Consider the following 15,127-nt stretch of genomic DNA (forward strand, 5'->3'; position numbering starts at 1 on the left):
TCCGGTTTATATGCCAATATCTCCCTCCAATACCATCGTACACCAATTTACGAATGTACTCAAATCCCGCGTTCCATTCAAACCGAAACCCAATTCAATATTATAATTCCAACAATAATTTATTTCCAACAATAGAATAAATAATATCATTCATCAATTTATACAAAATGTTAAATTTTAACCGTACGAACTTACCTGGCTAAATTACAGAAATACGAAGGTTCATGGGCATTTTGGTAATTTTTTATTTTCCTCAAATTTGCACCCGATCTTGATCTAAATTAATAATTCCATTCAATTTATTAATTTATACAATAAAACAATTCATTTCATGTAATTTGGTCATATTTTACATTTTTACAAAATTACCCCTAAAGTTTTACTTTTATTCAATTTAGTCCCTAAGCCCAAATCATGCAAATTAACTATTTTTAATGCAAACCCATGCTAGCTGACTATTCATGGCATCCAATACAACCATTTTTGTAATAATTTCACAACAAACCCTTATATTTTTACTATTTCAACAATTTAGTCCCTAATCAGGAAATTCATCAAAAATCACTTAATAAAGTACTTATCTAAAATTCATAATTTAATAACTAAAATCATATAGATTCATCAATTGCAACTTCCAAGATTTTTAATAAGATAAAAAACTAAGGTAAGGTTTAGTTGGACCTAATTGTAACAATTTCAAAAATATAAAAATTACAAGAAACGGGTAATAATTGAACTCACATGAAGCAAAATATGAAGAACCAACTTAAAAATTTCTCTCCTATGGCAGTTTAGACCGAAACAATAAGAAATGTCTAGAAAGTTTTCAATTTTCAATTTGTTTCATTTTAATTTCAATTAAATTACAATTTTGCCATTGAATGAATTTATTTTATTATTTTCCTTCCTTATGCCGCATCACCCTTTTAATTTTGGTATATTTGCTTCTTAAGTCCTTCCTCTTTTTATTAATCAAGATATTTAATCTCTTAAATATTACAATTAGTAAGTTTTACACTTTTTTCAATTTAGTCATTTTTAATTAATTAACTATCGAAACATTAAAATTTTTCAATGAAACTTTAATACTACATTAATGATACTCCATAAATATTTATAAAAATATTTACGACTCGGTTTATAGAAATAAGGTCCCGATATCTCACTTTCTAAAATCACTTTTTACGAATTTACTTGCCGAATTTGGTGGCCTTGAACTGAACTATTATAATCTCACTTAGAGACGAGGTGAGGCTACGCCAAACTAGAGCACTTAACTAGTGAGCCTCTATTGACGAGATGGCTATCATCTATCACTCACATACTTTGTAGTCCATCACATCAAGTCACATAGCTGACCTAACAAAGAGACATCACCTGCCTAATGAGAAGGCCTATCTTGCCCTTGAGGGGTAAACCAATAAAAGCTCCATTAGACACATATTTAAGCTTAGGAAAATCAAAGGCCGGCCTTACTTATAACTACAAAAGCCCTTCACCAAAACAGTGGGAACTTTCCAAGAAATCGACATATAGCCCAACCTTCTACCACTAACTCGACTTGCAATAGATACACTTTCCACTATGTGAACCATAATTCTCTTCTTCCATACTTTCTTTTCCTCAACAAATTTAATTTTAGGTGTGCAAGTTAGTTGAAAAGTTTAATTGAGAAACAAAATTTTCCATTCCTATACCTAGACTCTTTCTATATAACTAATATCTTATTTAGACATCAAAATTCTATAAAATATGTATATATATGAAAAGTTTATACATTCACGTTATAACTATCTATATTTTACATGTATTAAACACATGGACATGTGAGAATAAATCATAATTTCAATGGTGAATAACTAAATAAATTATTATGTAGGTTTATTCTTCTTATAAAACGTTTAAATGTACGTGAGTTTTGGAAAAAAAAACTCCTTGAGTTACAACTATAGTAGTCAATACTGTATCCTTATCGGTTATATCAGTTGGTATGCATCATTCTTATCCTTGATTAGTATCAAATAATCCAAGTTATTGTTTAGTCAAAATTTGATGCATTTCGATTGTTCTAGTGTGTTTTGGCCAATATTAATCTTATTTTAAATATTTTAAAATTTTTATTTAAACTTTATTTTATATAATATTAAAAGTAGGAAATGGGGTGACAGGATTTAAACCAATGTCTAAAGGATGTCTAACGAAAGATTTAATCATCACTCTATACAGGTAAAGATAAAATCACATTTAAACTTAAAATACAATTATTAAATTAAATTATTGAACCTAATTAATAATTTTAAAAATTATATTTGCATATAAATATATTGTAATTGAGATATAAATGCATATATATATATAATATAATTTATTATATAAAAAATATATGTGAAAATAAAAATATTAATAAACTTGAAATTGTATACTAAAATAAACTGATACCATTAATATCATGTTGATTGATATAGAAGTGGTTTAATTGAAAAGTACAACCATTTATAGGCGTAGTTGTCGTTGAAGTTAATAACTACAACTTTTTGTAGTTTACAAATTATAATTAGTGAAATAATCACCGTTCAAATAAAAAAGGAAAAAAACAAATAGGCCCAACAAGAAAATACAAAAAACCCATTTTATAAAAATCCATTTTCAGCCAGAGTTGAAAATTGTCCATGTTTATCAAGCCTAGAAGAGAAGAAAATTCAAGGCCCTAAAACAAAACGTCTTCTTTTTTTCTTCTTCGGCCCGTAACGAAATTATTAGGCAAAGATTGGAACATTAGACCCGACACGCCTATTTGGATGTTAATATGATGGTTTATTTTGAGTATAATTACAAGGAACATATGTTAAACCTAAATTTTTATGTCTCATATTGGGTAATGCCTTTAAATTCATGTTATTCACACTTTAATCCAATAGAACAATCATATATTCACATCACATTTAGCCTTATGGTTTCTTGTTGGTAGCAGATCGATACCTAGCAGCATATCGGTGAAATAAGGCCAGTGCATTGCTTGTTAGCTGTGCAACGTTCATTACTTTACCTTTAATGGTGGCCTTCATTTTACTCATCCTATGCCCCGGGAACTCATCCACGCAATTGCTAGCATCGGTTAGGGCAGCGCTAATCCAAGTATCAACATTATCTATGTGCCAAAATAGGTCATCGATCATCCCCGCTTTCAGATCAAACCGGCGGAGTTCTCTGATTGAGTGGCTAAGCTGGTTTATGCTATCATCTATTTGTTGCAAGCAATCTCTCAGGGCTGGACACTCCTTCGATTTTATTGACTCCAGCTCTTTTGCCACCTTCAACATGTACAACCTTGTTGAACGAGCCTTGTATAGGCTCACTGTCAAGGCAACTTGAGCCAGTTGCTGCTCGTTCCGAACGTTGGAGTTGGCGTAGCGGGCCAGACATTTAATGCATAGGGCCGGATATAGAGTGGTTTGACACGAGACCTCAATGAAGGCCTTGGTATCCGGATGTTTAAAATGTCTGGCTCGAGCCATGGATGATTCAACCGTGCTGAGGTTAATGTAATAGAAGATGAAGAGAAAGAAGAACACCATGGAGAGGCGGAGTTCGGCCATTGGTAAAAAATGGGGAAGCTGATATTTGAAGGGTTTGAACTAAGACTTGAGACAAAGAATGAATGCATATGGAAAGTATATAAAGAAGATTTGTGGCATGCGAAGCCATTGCTAAGCTTGCAATTTACGTGAAGTTAAAAGAGCAAATAAACTTGGTGTCAATTTAGCGAAGCAAGTAGAATAAATAAGAAAATGTCTCCCAGATCATGTTAAATCGCCGTTAAGAGCGCATTATTTGAAGCTTCCTTTTGCAGTATATTATGAGACAATGCAAAATGTTGGTTTTTTTTTTGGTTGAAATTTTGGGTTATATAATTATGAGTTAGGTTTTTTTTAGTAAAAACAATGTTAAATAGATAAAAATATTTTGACTTTATAGTTTGACAAATCAAACAACAAAAGTAAGGGCTGCTCTGGAGAGAGGCGCTTACCTCCAGTGCACTACATTTAACTTTTTTTTTAATCCCATCTTATAATATCTAATTTTATTATTACTTTTTTTACATTAACCATAAATAAACACACTATCTATTTAAAGGAACTCTAAGAAAATATTATTATTTTTTGACTTTTTTAAGTTTTAATTATTTTAAACATGTAAGTTTTGAGATTTTAATTTCTTACCCCACATTTTATCTACATATGCCCAAAACACCAAAATAAAATTTTTCATCACACTGTTTAAAGACATTTTTTTCTAAACCTAAAATTTTCTTTAACATCAAATACTAAACTAAAAGTATGATTTGCACTAGACTTCTGACAAAAATGACTGGTTTATCGGCGATGCCTATGGCCGACCGCAACTAGTTAAAGCTTCTGTGGCCAACATGATCCTTCGTTCAAGGGACCCAGCTAAGAACATGCATCTAAACTTCAAAAATTATGGTTAGTTTAAGTTACTTGATTTTATGGCACTCATGGATCATGTGATTGAGTGGTTTCTGCTCAAAATCAAACCCACAAAATCAATCAAATGGTATAGCTTTTCCAAGCTGAATCTTTAAGGCTCGAATCTCTTCACATAGAAATACTAGCACAATCAAATTAATCATATGAGGTTTAGAAGGGAAAAAAAACTTTGATTGGACTGTGATTGATCTCAAGCAATTCATAAACATATTCAAAACTCTTTAATATTTTTAAGTAATAATAAAAGAATTTTAATTCAAATTCAAGCTCCAACATAAATAACTGGGTTTGAAATTAAATTAAAAAAATAAGAACAAAACTAACCATGTAAGCTAAAGCTGAGTCCTGGGTCAGTTTTGAATAACAGTAGTATACATGTTAAATACATGCAATAGAATAGATCAACATCTGTTATCTAGGATAGCAGCTTGTACATATCTATGCAGTCACATGAAAAGAACAAGTAATACCATTTAACATGAAAACGGAAACATTGATGATCAAACACCGTTTTTGAGATGAACAACAACGTTTTCATCACCATAACCTCTTTCTTACATCTGCTCTTCAGTAATCTAAGGTCCCAATGCAGCGTAGAGACAGATGATGCTCAAATCATGGACTGTCTGCTGCATTCTTGCAGGCAATCAAACCCAGAAGAACAGTTGAAGCACACAAAGACAAAGGAACTTTGTCAACAAACAGTGAGCTCCTATGTCGTAATACAATTACTACAGTTGCATGACTACAGCAATAACAACAAATCACAAAGACAAACAGCACACTATATTAGTCCATACGTGTATTACTCATCAAACTCTTAGATTTGCATAGTGGTGGTAATTTACTCGTTAACCTTCATTCCGGAAAGATAAACTCGGCTCTGGATGACACTGCCACCAATCCAAAAGCCAGGCATGACCATGAGCCCAACCTTAGGCTTCTCCTCGCTTTCATCCATTATCAAATTCTTCACTACACTTTCCATATAAACCTCTGAATATTCACTTCCCCTTTTAACTTGAAAGACTTTCACGTTAGGGTTGAATGAGTAAGCCAGCCGATGCAAAAGCCAAATAGATTTAGCCAATTTTAGAAAGGCTTGGTAAAATGGAGTCCTAGGATGCCCACCTCCTGTTACATAATTACGCTGGTCTAAATTTCCAAAGAACGAAGCTTCCATCTTTGGATGAACAACCATCAGGTACTTGCTCTGGGAAAATTTCCCGAATAAGGAATCAGGATTCTGGCCCAACATGTCCAATGGATCCATCTCCCTCAGAGCCAGATATTGCTGGAAGAAGCTCTCTTTATTGACTGTAACATTATCCAATTTAATGGAGAAGCTCTCCTGTTGAAACCCACTGAACATCCTCTGGCAAATGTGGGACTCAAATGCATATTTCTTGTGAGCTCTCTTGGCATAAACCACATTGGGCTCAATTGAGTCAGCGGCAGCATCAAGGTCCCAACCAGCAGCTTTCATCATGTTGATTAATGGTTTAGAAAAATCATGAATAGCTTTGTAAGCAGATTCAACAACTGATGTGAAGAGCTCAGGGGTCAAATCCGCAGGAAAGAATCCATTTTCTTCTCCTGAGCCTTCAGATTCCTTCATAGACAAGCCCCTAAGCTTTATATTCTTTTCCAGTTTCACTCTCTTCTGGTTTGCATCTTCAATTTGCTGCTGCAACTGTCGAATCTCAGAATCCTTGTTCTGAATTTCAGACTGAAATTTCTTAACCATGACCTCATAGGTTTTCAGCAGGCTCTGTTGTTCTTGGATCTCAGCAGCTAAACGAGAATCTTGAGGAGAAACGCACACTGGCTTGGGGTTCTTTTCTCTATAGAAGTGCTTCAGTTCAGATATATTCTTCAGCTCAGATATTACAAGTTTATCAGCAGCTTGAATTTTTTCAGGGTCATAGGGAGTATGAGCAGTTTGTAGCTGAATATAAGCTGACTTGAGGGAGGAGATGTTCGTAAATAATTTGGATATTAGAGCTTCCACAGCTTCTGGGTTCTGGTTCATGCTCTCTTCCATAGGTTGAGGGTGGACTTTTTGATTGCTGCTATCACGGATATGAGTATCTTTTGCCCCAGTCGGTAGCATAGTTGTTACCAACCAAGGGGATAATTGAAATGGAATCTTTCAGAAAGGCTACTGCTACCAGAACACCTGCAAATTTGGACAACATTACTAATGTAAGTAAACCTTATGCAAGTTTCCACGAATATCATATATGATGCAAAGCATCAAAATACAAAAGACAGATGGCTCTCAGCATGATCTGCTATTCTAGACATGGTTAAGATTTGAACGAGTTCTCAAACTGAACATAATATACCAACACGGAGCAATCTCTATATTTATTAAACTCGCCAAGTTCTCAGTTAAAATCTAACTTCTGGTTTAACACACAGCATCACTTGACTGATATTTCTGTGCTGTATGGTAACTTGGAAATTATAAACAACAAAGGGTGATCCCTACATTTAACATATATTTCATACACAATAGGAACACAAAAATACAGTTGAAATTTCATAGTGATCCAAGTCATCAGGCACACATCTTGGTAATTGAATACTCTACGGGGACACAAGTAGATATATAACAAAAGAGTAAGGACCTGTACATACCTGAAAAGATCACAGCCCCTCTCCAAGATATATCCAGTAAACATAATCACCTTCAACCTGAAAGCAATAGTAATGAATAATTAAATTGTTTCCAAGAGCATGATAGATTAAAACATATGCAACAAATAATTAATCATTAATCATTTTGGAAGTTCATCTCATAAGGTACACTACAACCCTAAAAGCAAAGTTTTAAGAAGAAAATGATAAAATTCTGGAACCACTCAGAATTCTTCATTTGGGTGAGAAAACGAGGTAAATAACACATTCTTATAAGCAAACCGTTCAGCTAAACAAGATTCCAGTAATGACAACAATATTTAGGTTAAAGAGAAAATATCCTTTGTTTAAAGGGAAAAAGCAAGCAACTTAAACTCCAAATCTATGGTTGTACAGTAATATAAGACCTACACTGACCATGGTTAACAAGGTAATTTTTTGGTTTGGTAGTGATTAGCTTTGTCGGGTGGAAGAAGAAATTTACCTGATCGGAGACGGAGCCAGACGAGATGGGGAATATTTTCGGACAAAATTATTAAACAAGTCAGCGACAGAGAAGCAAAGCGTCGAATAGGTAACCTTTTGCTGAAGTTTTTCTTTTTTGGGGGTAGTAGGCCCACGGTCCACCACTATAGAACAAAGCACACCCTATGGCTATGATGACTGATGTGTTATCTTGGAATTCAAAATTGGTCTTTCTAGTTTCCTTTTATCTTCAAATTATAAATTACAAAAAAATTATAAGAAGCTTGTTAGTTCATAATTTTTAATTTCTTTTTACAAGGAAGTGAATCAAGTAGGTCAAAATAAGGAGATTAAATTAGCTGTATTTTGAGTGTATGAAAATACTATAATCATGGTTCATGTCACGCCTAATGATCATCCATCCCACTAATTATTTCGAGTTAGGGGATATGTATGTGTTAAGTATTAAGGGACTAGCTCAAAACGAGAGAGGCCCTAAATATGGGGACTGCCTAAGAGAAATTTCGGCCTTCTCACTGTAGGTCTGGTTTCGCTGGTTAATGCATTGGGGGCCCATTTTAAAGCTAGATATGGATATGCCTATGCCTATGCCTCTTGTTTAAACTTCTCAGTTTCCTTGCTATTGTTAGATGTGTGCTTGCCTAATTGGGGTCGATCTACCTGCTAGAACTCGAACACCCGTCTAAAAAGCTAGTAGAGATTGAGCAGAAATATAAGTTTAGAAAACGGGATTCGAAAATAGGCCCATTTTTTAAATAAATCAGTCTCGGGTAGAATTTTTTTATTCAAGTCCGGTTCGAATTAGTTATTTTCTTGTTGTTTTGTTATCATATTGTTATTATATTACTGTTGTTTTGCTACTATATTGTTAATGTTGTTTTGTTGTTATAGTCTTATTTAAGTATAAAAATTATTTAATGTATTTTTAATTTGTTGGTAAACATTTATTTTATTATATTTGATGTATTATATATATTTTTAAAAAATTTAATACGTGTGGACTGAATCGAATTTAAGTTTAGTATTTTTAATATGGATTGAGCATAAATAAAATTTTATATTTATTTTTTGGGCTAAACCCGAACATAAAAAATAATCTTAAAATTTTGCATCGTCCCGTGTTTATTGTGCCATAGTAACAGTGTTTAACGTGCATGGTGTAACCATGAGGAGTAGGTTCAAGACATTCATGGCCAGTTATTGCAGGTCGCTCGCTTGAAAAATTGTATTTGTCGTGTAGCTTATTTTATGCATTTTTATTCAGCTTGTGTGATGATGTAAAACTGTAGCAACCATCTGCTTTTTGGGCATAATAAAACCAATTACTTATCCAAAAATAATAATAAAGTCAAATTGTTTTAATGAAGGACGAAATAGCATAGACTGAGAAATCCTCGCATTCTTTTGAACCACCAATACAGCTAGGGCTTGGAAGATTGAACCTCTAAATGGATGAAATTGATGTAGGATATAGATGGAACTGAAGAAGAGGTACACAAGCCAAAAGGGGAATTATTCTGGGAAGCACTTACATATGTTTGATTTAAGTAAAAAAAAAATGAGAATCCAACCTAAAACGTTCAATATCTGTTAGCACCGCAAAATGATATTAGCAGTTGCATTTAAATACTTAAATGCCACATTAAAAATAAAGTTAAATGTGAAACATGAAGATACTATTTTTCGGACTTTTTTTCTTATTTTGAAATATGACTTTTACAAGAATATTGAATTCCAAGCAAGTTAGATGTTCTTGACCAACTCCACCCAACTAACTTGAATTTTGCTTCCCACCAACTACCTTCCAAATTCGACCAACTTGATTTCATTTCTTCTTTCCGTTCTACTAAAGAGGTAAATGCCAAAATTGAAAACTTGAAGGGGTAAATGTAAAATTTTCCCTACATTTCCGCTACTCCCGAGGCACAACGGTGAAGCCAGAAATCACTCAAATCAGTTTTCAGTTTTCACTTTGAGTCCTCAGCCACAGCCAGCCGATTATTGACGTCATCATTAGTAGGGAAAATAAATTTCTGATGTAATAAAGGCTAAACTTAAACAATAAAGTAAGAGAAGAAGGGTTTAGGAGAGAGCTGACAGTACAATATTAGCACCCTGGCAACCTTAAAAAAATGAAAATGAAATGAAATGAAAGGCGGAGAGAGCAAATATGACATTGCTACCCACAGTCAACGGTTGAGATCCGGCACTCTTCGAATCTAACGGTCAGCTCATCTGTTCTCATTTTGTCCCTTTGGGTAGACGAGAAGATCAAGGAGAGTTGGTGGCTACTGGACTGGTTACGAGTTACGACTACTTGCCCCCATTGCCTTTTGCATTTGAATATATATTATGAGTTAAAAAGTCTCTCTTTCTCTTCACATTACCAATAAACAAAGCGGCCGAGGGTCATTTCCTTTCCCTTTCACCAGCCTCTCTATTCGATCGAAAAACAATGGCCTCTTCTTCCTCTCTCACCCTATCTCAAGCCCTCCTTGCCCGAGCCATCTCTTCCCATGGCTCCGCCCAACCCTCTGATCACCGCGTCTCTCTCTCTGCCCTCTCTATTCCCACTTTCTCCGGCCTTAAATCTGCTGCCCCACGCCCTTCCACTTCCCGTCGCCGCCTTCCCACGCGCTCTACCTGGAATCACCAAGTCCGTTCTGCCGCTGTCGAGACGATTGGTACTGCCGCCGAGACTTCATTGATCGAGAAATCGGTCAACACGATCAGATTCTTGGCCATTGATGCTGTCGAGAAAGCCAATTCAGGGCATCCTGGGTTGCCCATGGGCTGTGCTCCAATGGGTCACATTTTATACGATGAAGTTATGAGATATAACCCGAAGAACCCTTATTGGTTCAACCGTGACCGTTTCGTATTGTCCGCTGGTCACGGTTGCATGCTACAGTATGCTCTGCTTCACCTCGCTGGTTACGACAGTGTCCGAGTAAGTTTCTTTAGAAGTCTTCAAAGAATTCATATTATTGAGAGCTATTTGACTTTGGATACATACGTTTTTTTTATCTGTTTGGTGAAAACTGGATCTGAGTTCCTCTTTATTTATTTGATAAATTATTTTTATTGTTAGGTAGTACTTCTTTTTAGGATGACTTATGGTAAAACGCAGTTGATTCTTGCACTAAAGGACTAAACTTTATGATTATCGGATTATCCTTTAGGAAGATGATTTGAAGAATTTCAGGCAGTGGGAAAGCAGAACTCCAGGACACCCTGAGAACTTTGAAACACCTGGAGTTGAAGTCACAACTGGTTTGTTTGACTCCTCTGGCAAAGTGATTTGTATTTGATTTTGTCAATAAAAGTGAAATGTGTGCGCTTATATCTGGCTTTTTCCTTTACCTCCAGGTCCTCTTGGTCAAGGCATTGCAAATGCTGTTGGATTGGCTCTTGCTGAGAAACACTTGGCTGCTAGATTCAATAAGCCAGACAATGAGATCATCGACCACTACACGTATACTTGCCAATTCTGTCCTTTGTTTTTTATTGCCTGCATGCTCAATCTTAGTGATAGTTTGGCCTTTGTTGTTGTAGATATGTTATTTTGGGAGATGGTTGCCAGATGGAGGGTATTGCAAATGAAGCTTGTTCACTTGCTGGGCACTGGGGACTTGGAAAGCTTATAGCTTTCTATGATGACAACCACATTTCCATTGATGGAGACACTGAAATTGCGTTTACAGAGAGTGTTGATAAGCGTTTTGAGGGGCTTGGGTGGCATGTTATCTGGGTCAAGAATGGAAACACTGGCTACGATGAAATTCGTGCTGCTATTAAGGAAGCAAAGGCTGTCAAAGACAAGCCCACTCTGATCAAGGTCTGATATTTTCGAAATTCTTTGTTTTGAAGTAATACGCTTGTATTCTAGATTGATGTGAATATTGTATTCTTGAAATTTAAAGGTTCATGATTCTTAGTTAAACTCATTTCTCCGCTATAGCTTTTGATAAAAGTGTGCTACATCATATTAGAAGCATGAAGAATGCCCTTATTGAAAATTGAAAATTCTTGCGTCTCTCTATGTATTTACACTTTGACTTTGTTATTGAGTTTTTTGAAGTTGCTTTTTCTTCTTGTTCTTTTCAGGTGACAACCACCATTGGTTATGGATCTCCAAACAAGGCAAACTCATACAGTGTACATGGTAGTGCATTGGGTGCCAAGGAAGTGGACGCTACTAGGAAAAACCTTGGATGGCCATATGAGCCTTTCCATGTACCTGAAGATGTGAAAGGGTAAGGGGAGATCAGTAAATACTCCATCTGATTATATTTTGGTTTGATGTTCAAACTTTTCTGCCATTTTTGCAGGCACTGGAGTCGCCATGTCCCTCAAGGGGCTGCTCTCGAAGCTGAATGGAATGCAAAGTTTTCTGCATATGAGAAGAAGTACAAAGAGGAAGCTGCAGAGCTCAAATCAATAATCACTGGTGAACTACCTGCTGGCTGGGAGAAGGCACTTCCAGTGAGTAGACTTCTGATGTCAAACATCCATAATTTTCACAATTTTCTTAATATGATTAATGCTGTCTGATTTTATTGGAATGTAGAATGTCTAGTGACCCTTTCTTTTTGCTACTTCCAGACATACACTCCAGAGAGCCCAGCTGATGCTACCAGAAATCTCTCTCAACAAAATCTTAATGCCCTTGTAAAAGTACTCCCAGGACTTCTTGGTGGAAGTGCAGATCTTGCTTCTTCCAACATGACCTTGCTCAAAATGTTTGGGGATTTCCAGAAGGACACCCCTGAGGAACGCAATGTTCGGTTTGGTGTTAGGGAACATGGAATGGGAGCCATCTGCAATGGCATTGCCCTTCACAGCCCTGGCCTGATTCCATACTGCGCTACTTTCTTTGTCTTCACTGACTACATGAGGGCCGCCATTAGGATTTCTGCCTTGAGTCAGGCTAGAGTTATCTACGTTATGACCCATGATTCCATTGGTCTTGGGGAAGATGGACCAACTCACCAGCCAATTGAGCACTTGGCAAGCTTCCGTGCAATGCCTAATGTTTTGATGCTCCGTCCAGCTGATGGAAATGAAACGGCTGGAGCATACAAGGTTGCTGTCCTCAAGAGGAAGGCACCCTCAATTCTTGCCCTTTCCAGACAAAAGCTGCCCCAGTTAGCTGGAACTTCCATTGAGGGGGTTGAAAAAGGTGGCTACATCATTTCAGACAATTCTTCAGGCAACAATCCTGATGTAATTCTGATTGGAACTGGTTCTGAGTTAGAGATCGCTGTTAAAGCTGCTGATGAACTACGGAAGGAAGGGAAGGCTGTAAGGGTTGTCTCCCTTGTTTCATGGGAGCTCTTTGATGAGCAATCAGATGCCTACAAGGAAAGTGTTTTCCCATCTGCTGTAACAGCTAGAGTGAGTATTGAGGCTGGATCAACATTTGGGTGGGGGAAGATAGTTGGATCCAAAGGGAAGGCAATCGGAATTGATCGGTTTGGGGCAAGTGCACCAGCAGGGAGAATATACAAGGAATTTGGCTTAACTCCAGAGGCTGTTATTGCTGCAGCCAAAGAACTTTGCTAAGCTTGGTTCAAAGTCTCTGAGGAAACTTAAGGTTTTCGATTGAAGATGTCGCTGAAGAGCTGTTCCAATTGTGACAGTCTCTTTTGTTTTGTTTTCTTTAATAAGAAACAGATTCAAATTTTCTTTTGTTGCTTATGATTCATCAATAGCAGCAGTGAGCAAAAGGGAGGTTAGAGTTTCTTTATGTTTATGGATTTGTAACTCCTCCTGGGACTTCTCCGGATTTCTGCTTTGGCCTAAGATATAAAATGAGTTTGTATAATTTTGCTTTTCAGAATAAACAGTTTGATTCCCCCACACTAAATTGCTTATTTTCTACCCTTTACTTGTTTGACGTATTTTATTGAAGTATCAAGTAAATAATAATACGACCCTACCCGGAAAACGAAAGGTGGTGGGTGGTTGGAATTTGTTGGTAGGTTCCAGTCATTAGAAGCGAAACTTAATGATTCGGAAATGGTTTCAAGCCATTCAAAAGGCTTGGGGATGTTTGTGGTCGTTGGAGATCCTGTCTATCTTCTTTGTCTTTTATGACTAAAAGTTATTTGACAAACAATGGCTTGCGAAAGTAGGAAATTTCAGTCTCTTATTTTCCAGCCGTATCTCAGTTTATTTCCATGAAATTGACTGTCAAGTCTGGTATTGGCATGGGACCTATTTTAAGAACATGGTTTTTGGTTTTATGCATGATTTGGACATGAAAAAGCTACTTCAGCATATTCAGCATATATCCTGATTCCATATTATTTTTCTTCAGCCGCCTTATTATTTTGATGGTGAACCGTGGAAGGTGAAGGTCCACCTACAACACAACTATTGGATTTCTTTTGGCTGTTATGCTCTCTTGCTATAAAACAGATCCAAGGAGAGGACTGAAAGAATTCTAATATTGAAATTTTTTACATATACTTGGATTCAATTGTTTTCGTTAATCATCTTTCAGAGATCTTTAGTTGTTAGGAAGGCTAATAAATTCTTTCATTCTTTGCACTGCTTCTGGCAAGCCCTTTGCTCCCTAAGGAATGAAACAACACTTACAAGAATGAAACAAATTTGATTTTAAAATGATGCTTACTTTTATTATTATCAGTAGTTCTGAGCAATAAGTGATTTCTGGGCATGAACATTATATTTGGATATTGAAATATGCATATTTCTTCTTCTTCTTCCTCCCAACTAAAGACTATTTCCTTGGTTCTTTTCAGCAGCAAAAGGAGACTGAAAGAATGATTGCTGTATGCACAGACACAACTCAGAAGGTAGATTCTAGCTACCTTTATTCTTATACAAATCCTTTAGATTATGCTCGGAGCAAGAGTTGAAGAAGGGCCAGATTATTGTGTAATCACTCCTCCATCCGAGAAATTAAACTAGACAGCAATCGTGATGATCGCTGAATGGCCTTGGCATTCTCTCTTGCAGCCTTCCCTGACTTGATTTGAAGTTGTCGACAAAGAATAACTGAGAGAGGTTCATCCCACTGTCATTAAAACAAGAGAATAAAGCAAATTCAGCCTTGCATTTGATGTCAGCTTTTAATCTTTGATAGTCTCCTATCATGGGCAAGTTGAGTTTGCCATGATAGCTTCCTAAAGTGTAACTCCTTTTTCTGCTTAGAGCGATGGATGACATGGTGTTTAATTCTTGCCATGAAGACTGTAATATTAAACAGAATGAAACTCAACTGAGGATTGATTCATTGAATATTTCAAGGGCTCTCACCATTTTCTTCTTTGAGGCCTGCAACACAGATTTGCCTTCCATGTCTATGAAAACAGGGAATTTTCTTTTATATTTTGCACACATACAATTTCAGTTGAAACATTATTGTGAGAACTTGGAAAAGAAGTTAGTATAATCTATGGAGCGGCAGTTTAGATTGCCGTAACAATAAGAGGAAGAAGCCGACAATGGCAGGGGATTCA

At 36.1% G+C, this 15,127-nt stretch overlaps 3 protein-coding genes across 3 annotated transcripts; 1 reads left to right on the forward strand and 2 right to left on the reverse strand.

The window, feature by feature from the left end:
- Positions 1-2,866: 2,866 nt before the first annotated feature.
- On the reverse strand, positions 2,867-3,579 carry LOC107941760 (pectinesterase inhibitor 9). Its single transcript, XM_016875363.2, has one exon. It carries the CDS (start codon positions 3,573-3,575, stop codon positions 2,949-2,951), a length of 627 nt encoding a protein of 208 aa, XP_016730852.1. The 5' UTR covers positions 3,576-3,579; the 3' UTR covers positions 2,867-2,948.
- A 1,380-nt stretch (positions 3,580-4,959) lies between these two features.
- Positions 4,960-8,042, reverse strand: LOC107941757 (protein GRAVITROPIC IN THE LIGHT 1). The gene is made up of 3 exons (XM_016875360.2): positions 7,636-8,042; positions 7,152-7,208; positions 4,960-6,687 (listed from the first exon to the last, which is right to left on the reverse strand). The coding sequence occupies exon 3, from the start codon at positions 6,619-6,621 to the stop codon at positions 5,353-5,355; it is 1,269 nt and encodes a 422-aa protein (XP_016730849.1). The 5' UTR covers positions 6,622-6,687; positions 7,152-7,208; positions 7,636-8,042; the 3' UTR covers positions 4,960-5,352.
- Positions 8,043-9,698: 1,656 nt separating this feature from the next.
- LOC107941756 (transketolase, chloroplastic) lies at positions 9,699-13,499 on the forward strand. The gene is made up of 7 exons (XM_016875358.2): positions 9,699-10,587; positions 10,820-10,910; positions 11,007-11,112; positions 11,193-11,475; positions 11,745-11,893; positions 11,969-12,122; positions 12,243-13,499. The coding sequence occupies exons 1-7, from the start codon at positions 10,093-10,095 to the stop codon at positions 13,200-13,202; spliced, it is 2,238 nt and encodes a 745-aa protein (XP_016730847.1). The 5' UTR covers positions 9,699-10,092; the 3' UTR covers positions 13,203-13,499.
- The last annotated feature ends 1,628 nt before the right edge of the window (positions 13,500-15,127 follow it).

The sequence above is a fragment of the Gossypium hirsutum genome, chromosome A11, assembly GCF_007990345.1.
Source record: "Gossypium hirsutum isolate 1008001.06 chromosome A11, Gossypium_hirsutum_v2.1, whole genome shotgun sequence".
Lineage (NCBI taxonomy): Eukaryota > Viridiplantae > Streptophyta > Magnoliopsida > Malvales > Malvaceae > Gossypium > Gossypium hirsutum.